Source organism: Salmo salar, chromosome ssa01 (genome assembly GCF_905237065.1).
Source record: "Salmo salar chromosome ssa01, Ssal_v3.1, whole genome shotgun sequence".
In the NCBI taxonomy this organism is placed as follows: domain Eukaryota; kingdom Metazoa; phylum Chordata; class Actinopteri; order Salmoniformes; family Salmonidae; genus Salmo; species Salmo salar.
The window spans coordinates 39006075-39020102 of record NC_059442.1 but is presented as its reverse complement, the minus strand read 5'-3'; the positions used below and the strand labels follow the sequence as shown (position 1 = coordinate 39020102).

The window sequence follows — 14028 nt, the reverse complement described above, 5'->3', positions numbered from 1 at the left end:
AGGATATGACAACACAGTGATCAGAAAAGGGCTGACACCATCTAGTCGACTGCTTGGTCGATATGCTGTTGGTTGATCGAGATTTCTTTAGCCAGTCGCATATTACATTTTTTTCATGGTACACAAAACAGTCTGATTCGTACTTGTCCGAGTGGACTAACCCATTGGGGAGGCCGTGTGGATGGCACAGTCCATCACTCCAAAACGTGCTACTGAAATTGTATATGGTTATATTATGTAAGAACAATAGTGCAACACAAATACAAATATTATTTTATAACAAATTCACTTCCTTCCGCGTCGGATAGCGGTCGCTGTCCGCGGTTCTGAAACAGTGCACTGTTGAATTGCTGCCTTTTCCTAGACCATGTTGCTACAGTGTTTGTGCACAATAGCAAAGTTAACTAGCATATTGGTGTTGAGGACAATGCGGTGGGGGCAGGAGCGGTGTGAGGAGACGAGAAAACAGACCTTGCCTTAACTGTCTAAGAAAAGTGGAGAGGAAAACAACTTAATTAGGTCTATAATCAATAGCCTAAGTGTTAAACGTACCTGACTTTATAAGTCATCCACATACACGGAGTATACAAAACATTAGGAACACCCGCTCTTTCTATGTTAAACATAGTCAACCACAACATGTCGGATAAAGCAATTTCACAATTTCGGCTGTTTTGTCATTCTGCCCCTGAGCAAGGCAGTTAACCCACTGTTCCACGGGCGCCGAAGATGTGGATGTCGCACCTCTCTGATTAATAGGGGTTGGGTTAAATGCGGAAGAAACATTTCAGTTGGACAACTGACTAGGTATCCCCCTTTCCCTTTAAATTTTTGTCATGCTGTTATAAAGGCTTTACACTTGTTTTCCATTAGAACAGCCTCTGGTATTACTTACAATTTAATCGATCATTCATGTCATCAGACAGCATACGAGTCATTCATGATTTGAAATGCAATCAAGCATTTTAGTTTTAAAATAAAACAAGGGAGCCTTGAATAATTTGACTAAACAAAAAAATAAGACGTTCCATGCATGCGACTATTTTTAGTCTTTGCTGTAATAAAGGCTTCACAAAAAAATAATAATGGTACGCTTAGAATTGATTTAGTGTTGTTTATACTGTTCCAAAATGGTCCGAAATAATAATGTAATCTAACAGCACCTATTTGGCACAATTATGCGCGCAGCACTTGCTCCTTACCTACCTTATTTTTCTAGATGTCCAGTAGTTTTCACAACTAAGTCAAATCTATTCCACACATCTGACTTCCCCTTTCCCTCCTGAGCAACCAGTAAACATTCACCCGTTTTGCTGTCACATGTGTTATGGTGTTGGAGTTTGTTATAACCAATTTATTGATGTGATTATCATAGGCTGTAGGTCAGGTGAGAGAATAGGGCATGTTTTTCCTAAACAAATAAAGGATTTGAGTAACAGAACTTAAGCCAGAAACGGCTGTAATTATGCTGCAGTTTTAGCAACATGGATTGCACAAAACAAAAAACACTTGATGTTCTGTGGTTGCTGCAGCAGGGAGGAGAGAGAGAACAGGTGCTAGTCACAGGCACTCGCCGTCTTTTCTCTCTTTTTTTACAGCGCAGCAAGTCTGAGCCCGATCAAATACACTTGTCAGACTCCCTCTAGTCATTTGTGTCTTAATTATTTCATCAAACAGTGCACTTAAAGCATCAGACAAGCTCAGTGCATATAAGTGATTTTATTAAAACAGAGTGTATATGTGAAATAAACACTTGGGCGAAAGAACAGACTACTCTTGGTTGACTTTGATTTTTTGTTGTTGTTGTCAGGGACAGACCTAATAAACGTTGACACTGTATATTACAGGAGTTTCATGATATGGAAATGTGAAGTGCACATTGGCTTGCTTGTATGACAAAGCGGTATTTAACATAATCCTCAATGTCTCATCTTTCAAAATACATTGAGTCATCTTTATTTACAGCGTTTCCATCACTCAGACTAAACATTTGCAAAGTTGCCCAATTAGCAGGAAGGATGGGGGCAACTTCTTGTCGCTTGCGGTGCTCAAGTTCAGAACAGTCAGTCAAAACCAATACTGCGCTGTGAACCAGAAAATTTGAGCTCTGACATGTATAGCATGTTACTGTAGAGCCACTACGTTTCAATGTGGGCACTTGTTAGTGTCCAACTGCCATTTTCAACCCGTATAAGGGTATGAGTGTAAAGAGTTAAATGAAATAAGTATCCAAATGTGTTATTTGTTCACTCAGGTTCCTTTAATATTCGTTTTTGGCTGAAGATCTGATAACATTCAGTGTCAAAAAAATGCAAAGAGAGAAAATCTGAAAGGGGGCAATTACTTTATCACAGCACTGTAAGTTCAGCAATTGGACTCTCCTGGGGGAAGCTTTGAATTGGTCAGTATAGCCTACAGTATGAAAAGAGTGCAATCCTCTTGCATCCCACATCTGCCTGTAGTTATTGGACTGCCTGCTGGACTCATGAGTTGAAGCAAAATGCTGTCATATCCAGGATGGAGTGTTATGCACACTACCCCTCCTGATAACTGACTGCACCTGTAATAGATGGAAGGGACTTCATGCACACCCACTGGAGAATTGAAGACAACTTTACCCAGAGAGCTGCGAATGTCATTGTGTGGTTACTGGTTTGACAGCCAAATCCTTAGACCATAGATGTATAATGGCATAATAGTTCTGGTTAGACAGCTGAAGTTGTACTCTACACAACTTATTTTGATTTGCTAGGTAAAGTGTAGGCGTTTATAAGCACATCAATGTGATAATTACAGCAGAAAATGTTTTGTATGTAACAAACACACCCATTGATTGTTTGCCAATAAGCACATCGACACTCAAGCTGGGCGATGTTTGCGCAATGTCCACATGTAGCCTACACCTGTAGGGAGATTAGTAGTTCTGGGATTTGTCGCCTGGAAAATATCTACTAGCAGACATAAGAAGACAAAAACTAGCCAGTTAGCTATAGAATATTGCTTTGTTGGATAGCGGACTGAAGACAGGGCATTGAACTTGCAGTTGTTACCGTATGTGAACATTTCAGACACTGGTTCTTGCGATTTTGGCATAACTGGGATTTCAAAGAAATCCGCTAGTTAGGCTAGCCGGCTGCAGCTATGCCCAAGCTATACTAGCTAGCTGCTGTCAGCTTGGCTAAATACAGGTCAGCGCAGGCTTTAGCCAACGCATTGAACTGAATGAAATTGACCATCTTGATATGGTGAGTCAGGACAGAAGAAGTCCTAAACTTCACTACAATAGCAAAGCTAGCTTTGCTTACCTCGCTGTCACTACTCACAACTGTACTGCCCTTGGTTTGTTGTGATTGAATGGCAAAGACACACTCACATCAAACCACACCCCCAAGACAACTCACTTTTGGCTTCAGTCATGGCCGCAAGCACTTAATGAGCAAGGAAAAAAACAAGGCCAAACCATTAAGGTCAGCGTCCCTTTAAAGCACAAATCATTGCGCATTTGGGCCTATAGGCCTAACATGTGAGATGATTGATGTTGGACAGTTAGGCTAATGGGTTCTTCTGACTAAAAGGCCAAACAGACTGCCGATGAACGGTTAAAAGCAGCGGGTGGCTGTCCTATCGCCCCTGACCACAGAACAGCTGCCTTCATTTTCTGTTACTTTCCCAACTATTCTACATGTTGAATTGCCACCGTTGGTCGACACCCAGCAGGTGATCTACTGCGCACAGCTGAAGTTTGTTATTGTGTCTTTTTCCCAATGGTTTACAGTAGTTGAGAGGTTATGGAGTTGCTGTACAATATTGAAATCGATGGAGACAACATCCACCCTGAAACATCTGCTTCAGTTCCCTGGAAGTGCCAAAGCCTTCTCTGGCTGTACAATTAACCACTGAATGACTCGCTCAATAATCACTCACTAAGCCTACATCCTCATCCCAAACCACAACCGACAGAATGAAGAATTAAATCATAAACAGTTACAAGTCACAGTAGACAGTAGCATGAAAATAGGAAGATTTCAGCATCATTGTACAACAAATCTGTCACAAGAACTCATGGCGACTTTGTTCAAGAAAATGCTTTTTGCCAAATGGCTTATTGGGCTTCATCATCCAACCCATTTTGAGTACTGCACTGTAGGAAAATCTTGTAACTACACTCTGTACAAATTAGCAAAACACTGCTGTGACACTGAACATCCCACATGGCAAAAACATACCCTTTAACACCTCTTGACAATTGACTTGTTAAATCACAGTCCAGGCCTAAGTACAAAGTTTGGACTAAAAGCGTATTTGCAGGACAAACAAGTGTTTAGAACTAATCACGTGTGCCATAACCTTTAGCACTTCACAACAAGCAGCTGTTTACTTCTTCAAAAGATTGTCATTTTAAGACTCACAGTTTAAATGGGAAGTGATGCACTTTAAAGCACAACCGTTATCGAAAGTTCTTCACTCCTATTAAAGATGGACATTTCCACGTAAAAGGACCCATATGAGCGCCAACATGTGAAGTTCATAAGAACATGTCAAATTGTGTGTCAAATGAAAGCTACGAGTACATTTGAGAAATTAAGGCTTTGATTTCTGGTCAAACAGAAAAGGGGTCTTAGAAATCTACTAGAAAAGTCTTAAATGTATTAGAAATTGATCAAAAACACTAATGTTGAAGTAATAACTAATATCAACACTTATATTTGGTTTGTGATAAATTATTTGCCTTCTAAGTTTAAGGGGGGGAAAAGAAACATTGCCTTACATAAATTGCATGGACTGTGTGCAATAGTGTTTAACATGATTTTTTAAATAACTACCTCATCTCTGCACCCCACACAAACAATTATCTGTAAGGTCCCTCAGTGAATTTCAAACTACAAAAAATTTGGTTAGACCTCACATTCGTGTCAAAACTCTGAGCAAGCATATTCGACATGGGCAACAGGTATTATTTAAAAGATTCGCAGGTTTAGTTATTAATGAGTTGCATAGACCTCTTTCTGTGTTTTTACAAACATTGCCGCAGGACTGCGATGCGTGGAAGTTGGTGGCAGAACAAGGGGAGTTATAGAACGCCAAAATGCCTTTGAGTGCATTTCACACTACTTTTGGATTATAATTGGATTTCAAGGCTTGTATGAATGTCATGCTTAATATAATGTTTGTTTCATCATCGCAAATCAACTGCATTACTTTTTTTGTTAAACACTACCAGTAAAATGGCTCTTTGGCTAGCATTTGGTACAGCCTATATCAATGCGCGTTAGCATTCTAGCTAACTGCTGCTGCATCCAAAATAGTTACTTTGCAAAGATCACAACCAACTATAATCTTGGCGACTGTTAAAGCATGAATCAAAACATAATTGTAAGCGTATGAGAACCCCCAAAAGGTACTTTGTTTAGTAATAATAACGTACATATAGACTGTGTTGAATGGGCGCAGATGGCAATCTTACTGCAGCCAAGCGTCGTCCGCATCGCTGCGTGACGTTAGTACTGGAAAAGGGTCTATTCATCCTCAAATCGAGTTGCATGTTTGCAAATCGCATTGAATGTCAAGTTACAACTTTGATACCGTTCAATTTTTCCACACATGATACAAGTTTGCGAAATTACACATTTGTAAATCATGATACGTGGGTATCGACATACAAACTTGCCTATTTTAGAATGACATGTTATCACATTGATTAGTATTAACCATGTTAATGAATAACTTAGGAAATTAGCTGTTTGACTATTTAGCAACACCGCGACACACAACAGCAAATTAAGATATTTCCACACATTGCCACATTCATGTTTACAAAACGACCATCAGTGTTACCATCGTTCGAATTGGCTAACAAATGTGTGAGCTTGTTGTGCTGCCTGTGCTGAAACTTACTAACGTTAGCTAGCTGTTAGCTTGCTAACGTATTGACAAAACAAGGTGGAAGTTACCAAGGTTATTGATATATAGCTAACTAGTTAATGATAGCTATAAATTAGTTCGTTAAATTTAAGCAAAACGAGATGTCAACGTTTATAACAAACGGTTGATCCAATTGAAAAAGGCCTTTTCCACCAATGTACAGGAACACAACATCGCAGTCAAGCCTTGAATCAAGGGTGTAGCAGCTAACTACCTATGCCATGGTGAGAAACTTGTAATGATAATTCCGTACAAAACAAGTCCATAACGTTAACTAGTTAACGTTGTGTGGACACATACTTAGCTAACCAATTACCTTATCATATTAAAGTGAAATGCAGAGCAGTCTTCCACGCCACTCACCTCGACTAGTAACTAACGTTAGTATTGTTAATAGTTAGCTAACGTTAGCTACACAAATTCTGTTCTGACTAATTTAGCGAGGCAGCTTGGCGAGATATTTTAGCCTGTGACACGCACAGCAATGTGTCAACTCAGTTGAACAATATTAGCTAGAATTTGTTATTATTAATCCATGTAGTTAGCTACCTATTTTAGCCATAGTTAGAGTACCAAAGCAAAGGTTCAAGCTGACCTGCTGCTGCGAAAAAACGGAAATGAAAGGTCTCCAATCCCCTTGTTAGGAGCACTTGCTGGGCAAAGCAGCGCCGTCTTCACTGTTCAGCAGAATCCTTACAAGAAATTATAACCGTATCCATACGGTCTTAATAACTATGAAATAAATGAGTCACATCGTTCTCATTTCGGCCGTATTGGTGCGAACGTCGTTAATCACAGTTGCTGGATAGCTAACCAGTCACTACTACAAAACTACTCGCGGGGGACGTCCACGCAGCGTTCTGACGTGCTTGGCTTGCTTATTCAAAGCGTCCGCCAAACTATCATGCGCGCGCAAAAAGATCAAAGAACATTCGGAAACTTCATGCATAAGCAAATTACAGACAAAATTATACTTAGCCATTGAACATACATGGTGAGTCAGCACTTTTTGGTTGCATCTCGACTCACGTTGGTTGATCGTCCTACTACACTTCTTTCCATTGAACATACAGTAATCTTTCATGAAAAGTTGAACAAATATTGATCACTTTTATAGGTCATTTACATTTTGGGAATAGGCCTAGGCTCACTTGAGGAAACAAATTAGACATTTTTAAAATAGATTAGTTGAGCCAAAATTATAGGACACATCACAAGTTCTGAAATCCATATTAAGCCATTCCATAAAGCAGGTGCAAAACCGATTTGAGAGCAATTTAAAGTTCCAACCTTTATGAAGTTCACAGCAGTTTATACATGGGCATAAGTGTCATTTAATAATTCATCTGTTTTCAGTTTCCATCGAGACTGTCCATAGTTTCCATCATGAAAAATGTATCAGTGGCCTGACTTCAGGATACTAAGGTGTCTTTGTTTGGGTCCCTTAATGGCACCCTGTTCTCTTTATAGTGCACTACTTTTGACAAGGGCCAACAGGACTCTGAAGTCCAAAAGTAGTGCACTATATAGGGAACAGGGTGCCATTTGGGATGCACTACTTGTTTCCCACAGGCCACAACACATTGTGTCAGGTAAGCATGTGCCAGCTTCCTCTGGTAACCTGCTGTAGAGAGGAATGTGATCAGTCAATGTTTCCCCTCCAGTAGCTTTGAGCAATCTTTATACTCATTATTGAATCATATACCGGAGGCAAGGTGCCATCTTATTTTAGAAGACATACAAGCTTTGAACTCGAGACAAGCTTCCCGTGAGGGTAACCCATTTTCATTGTGTGTAGCCTAGCCCTACAGATCAGTGTGCCGGCGAGTACCTTTGTCAAGGAAGCATTCTTAAAACACCTGGTTGTATCTCAAGTGTACATCAACTTAAGGTACCATGGAGCTGTGTATTATTGTACACTTCATATTGTAAACATTTGCTCCACAGACTGGTCACACCCTCTCCTGGAGATATGAGCCACGCAGTTGAAGTCAGTGTAGCCATGACTGCCTCTACAGTCAACACACCCATTTGCCCCTGTCTACTTGACACTGTCAGTTTTTTTTTGTGTGTGTGTGTGTGTGTGTGTGTGTGGGGGGGGTAGTTAGACGTGGTTTGGCTGGTAGATTAAGAGCCGGTGGGGGCAAAGTCCCTATGATGTGGCACGTCTAACTGCATCTTGGCAGTCTCATCTTAAGTGATCCAAGGGGTTCATTGCCGTGGAGGGCAGCAAGGGCTGTAATGTTTGTGCTCACAAATTAAAAGCCATTGTGAGAGTTCTAGGAGTGTTTTACAAGTTATGCCACATTGTGACAACACATCACTAAACATGAGAAACACCAATGACAGACACGAGCACTCCTTAGTCTGTAAATAGAGAACTGAAATAAGTTAATGAAAGCAGAAATTTCAGTGGTATAAATAGCATATTTTGTTTAGTGGCTAGTGAAAAGATGCAGTGTTGATTTTGTCAACGTACTCCTTCTGTAAAGTCAGTGCATCACTTGAGACGATCGTCAACAATATTGCTCAGAGACCCTTTCCTCCAAGTAAACATTAAGTGCTGAAGATAATCACCACTTATTGAAAAACTATAGAAATCCCACATGACCAACAAGCAAAGTCTAGAAACTTGCTCATGTTTGCAGGGTTAAAAGGATTTAACTGACAGTGCATCATTTACTAATGTAAAGTAATAGCCTAGTTGTTTAAGTTCCACTGTGTACAGGTAGGCTACAATTAGTTTTTTCCCCCCAGCCTATCCAAATACTAGACTTGTGGTTCTCAAACATTTACGTATCAACTCTGCCACCTAGTGGGATGCATTATACAATCACTCAAGACATCCTGTAGTGTCTACATGGAGAAAAATATGCCAACACCATTTATTGCATACAGTCTATACATTACCAGTTTACACAAATTACTTGAAGACCAAAGTATATGAATTTGCCGTAAGGGAATTTCACTTCTGAAAATATATTTTAACAGAGAACAGACTGGCCTAGTACAGAATGTGAGTCCTAGTGGCTTAAAGCTTGAAAGTCAAGCTACTGTACTTCTGTTTAAAGACAAGGGAAGTCTTTTGAATCATATAAATAACTTGAGGCTAGGCCATGCTAGTCATTCTATTTCTATGGCTGGAACCAAACCTGCTAGATATTAAAGTTATCGATCTCCACAGACGTGAGGGTGACGTCATTGTAGATACCCAGGTGTTTGATTGAGTCGAGGTCACGGATGCGGTGTTTGTACTCCAGGAGGTGCGAGTTGTTCACTGCCACCCTGAACTCATTGTTAGTGCACATGATTTTCATCTGGAAAAACACAGGACCAAACTCATTATGCAAAATCAAAGACTGTTGATATGAAATGAATGTCACTATACTGATCATACAACATTCATAAATAAACCTAAAATGACAACATTCAAAAATCAATACAGGGGTGTCCAAGTCTGTCCTAAATGGCACCCTATTCCCTATATAGTGCACAACTCATTTTCAATGACCCCGACCATCATAGTTGCAGAACTGATTGGTTCACATGAAGTGAACAGGAATGTAGATCCCTTACCTCAAAAGGCTGGCCCTGAGTGAAGGGGAAGTGGTTGTGTTCCCTCTCCTCTTTGCCCCATTTACTGCCAATCAGACTGTTCCTCACAATCGTTTTCTTGCCCTGGTCATCAAAGCGAGGGTTAATGTGCATGGCAATGTCATTCCCTTTGGTCAGGTTCAATGTGAACCTAAAAGGAGATCGTAACATTAGTCAAGATTACCCTGACATTTACATTAAATAAGAGCATGGTAGCTTATGTGCCAGTCTGTGCTATAATGACAACTCCTTGTCTCATTTCCATGTCAAACAATTTAGTTTGTCTTGACAATGATCAATGGAGTTTAGCACACAATCAGATCTGTGACCAGGCAAATAACATGGTGGAGCGAGGATTTTGTGAAAGACAAGTGCGTTTAACTAGTGTCTATTATAAGTCAAACAGCATTATGTTTTATGAGGAATGCGTGTTGTGCAAGCCATCTCATCAGCACTCAGATGTTTCCATGGTGATGGATGGGCTCCAAGACTATGGCCATAGTTAGTGCTCTTGACTTTAGTGATTTGTGGTAGGTATTATCTGGCACTGAATTCATCATTTGTTCATACCTCACCCATTGTCATTACATGACTGAAAATGTAATCAGTTGAGAATTATAAATAATGTGTCACGATGCCCTGTTGGGATTAGGCTACTGTCTGCCAACCTTGTTCAAAGATTTAAATTCCACTTTTTTTCCTTTTTTTTTAACTAGGCACTGCTTGATTATCTATGCAAATCCTCTCATTAGTCTCTTTTTACATCACAAGGGTAGATACTTATGAGTCACATTCTGACAAACAAAAGATCAACCATATTTGATCTTGAGCATAGCCTGGTTCCAAACTGGTTTGTGAAATCATTTTAACCCCTTGTCATGCCAGACATGTTTGATATGAAAAGATTACACCAACAGACTGGTACCCAGGCTACAGTAGAAGAGGTTTGCAGACATGTCAAGGGGGTATGCCAATCAAATACCTATAATTGGCTACAAGACTGAAATCATAGTAACATTCAGAATCATGTGGAAATGACTGCAATGGAGATGTTCACAAGTCAACTAAATTATAACTATATTTTGATGTGAATACTGACATTTTGGCATTGTGGTTAATTGTCCCGTTAATGGTGATGACCATCTTGTCATAGCATCCGTTTGGCAGGTTCTGATCATATGGCACTTTCTGTAAAGGAAATAAAATGGGTCCGTTGCTCTTGGTTTTTCAAATCATAACCAATATCTTCAGGATTAAACGTCTTCCCTTACCAGTGATTGATGTTGAGGAGCAGTAGGTTGGCTAGGCTGCCCTGGCCATGTTGGCTGGCTGGGCGGTCCTCGCCCTGGTTGTCCGGGCCAGGTTGGCTGGCTGGGCTGTACTCCACCTCCATATTGTTGCCCCGGCCATGAGGGTTGGGAAGGGTTTGGTTGTTGTCCAGGCCACATGGGGGTGGGCTGGCCTGGTTGCTGCTGACCAGGCCAAGCCGGTTGAACACCAGGCTGTCCTGGCCATGTTGGTTGGTTGGGTTGTCCACCAGGCCACATGCCCCCACCACCCTGCTGGTTGTTCTGGGCTGGAGAGCCCGGTCCACCACCCAGAGCATCTGACAGCTACAGGGGAGCAAGGGGGATGAGAGGATTGGTGATTTGCACACGTTCACTGTTTCAAGGCGCTTCCCTGATTTATTTAAGATGCATGATTATTCCTGCACTAAACAAATGACAGAATTAAGAAAACTACTTACATTCATTTTATCTGAAAAAGAGGGTGAGAAATGTGAATTGTATGTTTTAAATACTGCAACTGCAGGGCTTGAGAGAAAGTACACTTAAATGTTAGTTTACATTAAACTTTATCCACCACCCAACTCAATCTTTGGAACCATACCAGTCTTCTCACATAGTTATGCCAGATACTCTGTGTACAAAAGATTTGCATGATAAACTGACTAGGTGAATGCTATGATCCTTATTTGATGTCATCTGTTATAGTCACTTCCGTGTAGATGAAGGGGAGGAGACAGGCTAAAGGAGGATTTAAGTCATGAGACAAGGATTATACTTGTGAAAAATTATGGGGGTTTGGAAATGCAGACAATTACATTGATAGAAGCCACAATCTGCAATTTTAAAGCTGCGCCACCCTATTAAAAAGAGATTGCCCTCTGAATGGCACAAACAAATGGGCAAGAAAATATTTGTGCTTTTGAATGAGGTACAGTAGGTGCCAGGCACACCAGTTTGAGTGTCAAGCACTACAATGCTGCTGGATGTTTCCACTCAGTTTCCCATGTATCAATGTTCCACCACCCTAAGGACATCCAGCCAACTTGACAACTGTGGGAAGCATCCCTGTGAACACTTGCAACACCGTGGAGTCCATGCCCCCAACAAATGAGGCTGTTCTAAGGGCAAAAGGGGTGCAACTATTAGGAAGGCATTAATGTTTTGTGCACACATTACTGATAAGGAGTACCGCTTTTCTGTATAGCATTGTAAGAATGCCTTCATGTCAGACCATATCAAACAGGGGGACACCCTTTGTGTTGCTGAATTCCAGCAACTTGCCCCAAATTCTTTTTCCCCCACTTCAGAAATCCTGGTTGGAACACTCCTGGAATGACATCAATAAGCATGACATCTGGGAAGTCACCAACCAAGACTTCTCAAACCATGGATTTTTAGGAAGGTTACCAGCATTTTGCAACCCAAGACCCATCCTATCCTCACCCCACACATGTCAGACCAGACCTACTTTGAGTCTGGAAATCTGGTTACCCAGACTATTCGCATTGCCCCACCAACACTGCTGCTACTCTATGCCTAGTCACTTTAAATCTACATTTTACCTCAGCTAACCAGTGCCCCCACACCAACTCTGTACCAGTACCCCCTGTATGTAGCCTAGCTATTGTTATTTTACTGCTGCTCTTTAATTACTTGTTACTACACTGCATTGTTGGTTAAGGGCTTTTAAGTAAGCCTCACTGTAAGGTCTACAGTAGTTGTATTCAGCACATGTGACAAATACCATTTTATTTGAAATGAGGTGCCATGTTTATTTCAGCAGACAAAGCCATTACATTTGAGTCATTTTGCAGACGCTCTTATCCAGAGCAACTTACAGTAGAGTGCATACATTTTTCTAACTTTTTAAAATTTAATTAAATTTTTTTTACATACTGGCCCCCTGTGGGAAACGAACCCACAACCCTGGCGTTGCAAGCGCCATGCTCTACCAACTGAGCTACAGTGGGACAAAGCCATAACACCCCTACACACATTAACTTAATTTCAAAAGTAAACCAGCCAAGGTATTCATGTCAACATACATTTCAATATTAGCCTACTTCCTGGATTCTGTGTGTACAGTGTAGCCTAACTACAATAAGGATGAGAGAAGGGAAGTCTCAACTCTACTTAGTCCTAACAGGCTGTCACCATTACATAAGACTGAAAACAGTGTGAAGAAAAGAACTGCAATAGAAAAACATGCACATGAAACAGAGCAACAGGATGTTGACAGACTAACAATCATTGTCAGAACTGCTAAGAGTTTAGTGGAATGTTCAGTGCATCATGGAAAGTTAGGGATCACAACACATGAACGGCAGGTGTCTGTTAAAACCTCTCCAACCACCATTTGTTAAATACCATTTTGCATTGCCACTGATTAAAAAGGTAGACTCAGCATTATGACATGTGCAAAGAACAGCATAGTGGGTCAAGTGCCACATCAACATTGAACCATGAGGCTAACTTTCTCAACCATTTTGGTCCAGTACCTACCACACTAAACAGTGTTTTCCAAACTCAGTCCTCAGGACAAATCAGTATGTCAATGCAGATGAATATCTCCATGTTAGAGTACAAGGAACTGACACATGAACACTGAATTCCTCAACATACCTGTTGTGCATTGATGTCACCACGCTACTCCCTTCATATGGCAGACATATACTAGAATTGGAGAAGCTGCGTGTCAGGGCGTATTTATACAGGGTTTCCCCCAAGGCCACGCCTTTATTTCCCTTATCCCTATATGGGAGACCACACCCTAATGCAGGGTTCCCCAACTGGCGGCCCGCGCGCCGAATTTGGACCGTGGGGGATTTTATGAGGCCCCACAAGTTTTCTGTGCAAAAAAATTTAATGTTTTATTTCTTTCTTTTTATTGTTGTATATAAAAGACTGTAAAAACACCAGCAAATCAGCTCCAAGTGATTTTAATTTTCGAAATCTGTTCCAAAGTATTCCCATGCATAATATAGAGATATATGTGAACGTATACAAATGTAAGCAAGGTTTGAAATGTTTATGTTTTAGTCAAATGTTAAATCTGTTTGGGCTTCTTGTGGCCGATTTGCAATCTACAAATAATTTGTAGTTAAGTTCTGACCCCCTGACCATCCTCTCAAGAAAAAAATAGTCCCGCGGCTGAAACTAGTTGATGATCCCTGCCCTACGAAGCAACTTTCCCACCTGCATGAAACGTATGTACAACAACATG

General features: G+C 40.7%; 2 protein-coding genes across 8 annotated transcripts in view; both read right to left on the bottom strand.

Moving 5' to 3' along the window:
- fbxo34 (F-box protein 34) overlaps positions 1–6806 on the bottom strand; it is a 48872-nt gene extending 42066 nt beyond the window's left edge. For 2 of the 4 annotated variants that reach the window (XM_045717668.1, XM_014194751.2), the window contains exon 1: positions 6518–6806. The gene's annotated coding sequence lies outside the window, so the exon portion shown is untranslated. Of the gene's footprint in view, positions 1–5425; positions 5549–6238; positions 6350–6517 lie in introns of those variants that run through there. The other 2 variants (XM_014194756.2, XM_014194759.2) reach the window with 2 other exon arrangements.
- A 1966-nt stretch (positions 6807–8772) lies between these two features.
- On the bottom strand, positions 8773–13526 carry lgals3b (lectin, galactoside binding soluble 3b). 4 transcript variants are annotated; one of them, XM_014194761.2, is made up of 6 exons: positions 13428–13521; positions 11264–11274; positions 10788–11129; positions 10616–10704; positions 9499–9667; positions 8773–9239 (listed from the first exon to the last, which is right to left on the bottom strand). In XM_014194761.2, exons 2-6 carry the CDS (start codon positions 11267–11269, stop codon positions 9078–9080), a joined length of 768 nt encoding a protein of 255 aa, XP_014050236.1. In that variant the 5' UTR covers positions 11270–11274; positions 13428–13521; the 3' UTR covers positions 8773–9077. The 4 variants fall into 4 exon arrangements, with proteins under 4 accessions (XP_014050236.1, XP_014050247.1, XP_014050237.1 ...); XM_014194772.1 differs by lacking the exon at positions 10616–10704 and having other exon boundaries at positions 13428–13522; XM_014194762.2 differs by lacking the exon at positions 11264–11274 and having other exon boundaries at positions 13428–13522.
- Between the last annotated feature and the right edge of the window lie 502 nt (positions 13527–14028).

Coding starts and splice junctions, on each gene's coding strand:
- lgals3b (XM_014194761.2), bottom strand. Junction 10,705..10,787: donor CTCCTCAACATCAATCACTG/GTAAGGGAAGAC, acceptor TTTCCTTTACAG/AAAGTGCCATATGATCAGAA. Junction 9,668..10,615: donor ATTAACCACAATGCCAAAAT/GTCAGTATTCAC, acceptor ATCTCCTTTTAG/GTTCACATTGAACCTGACCA.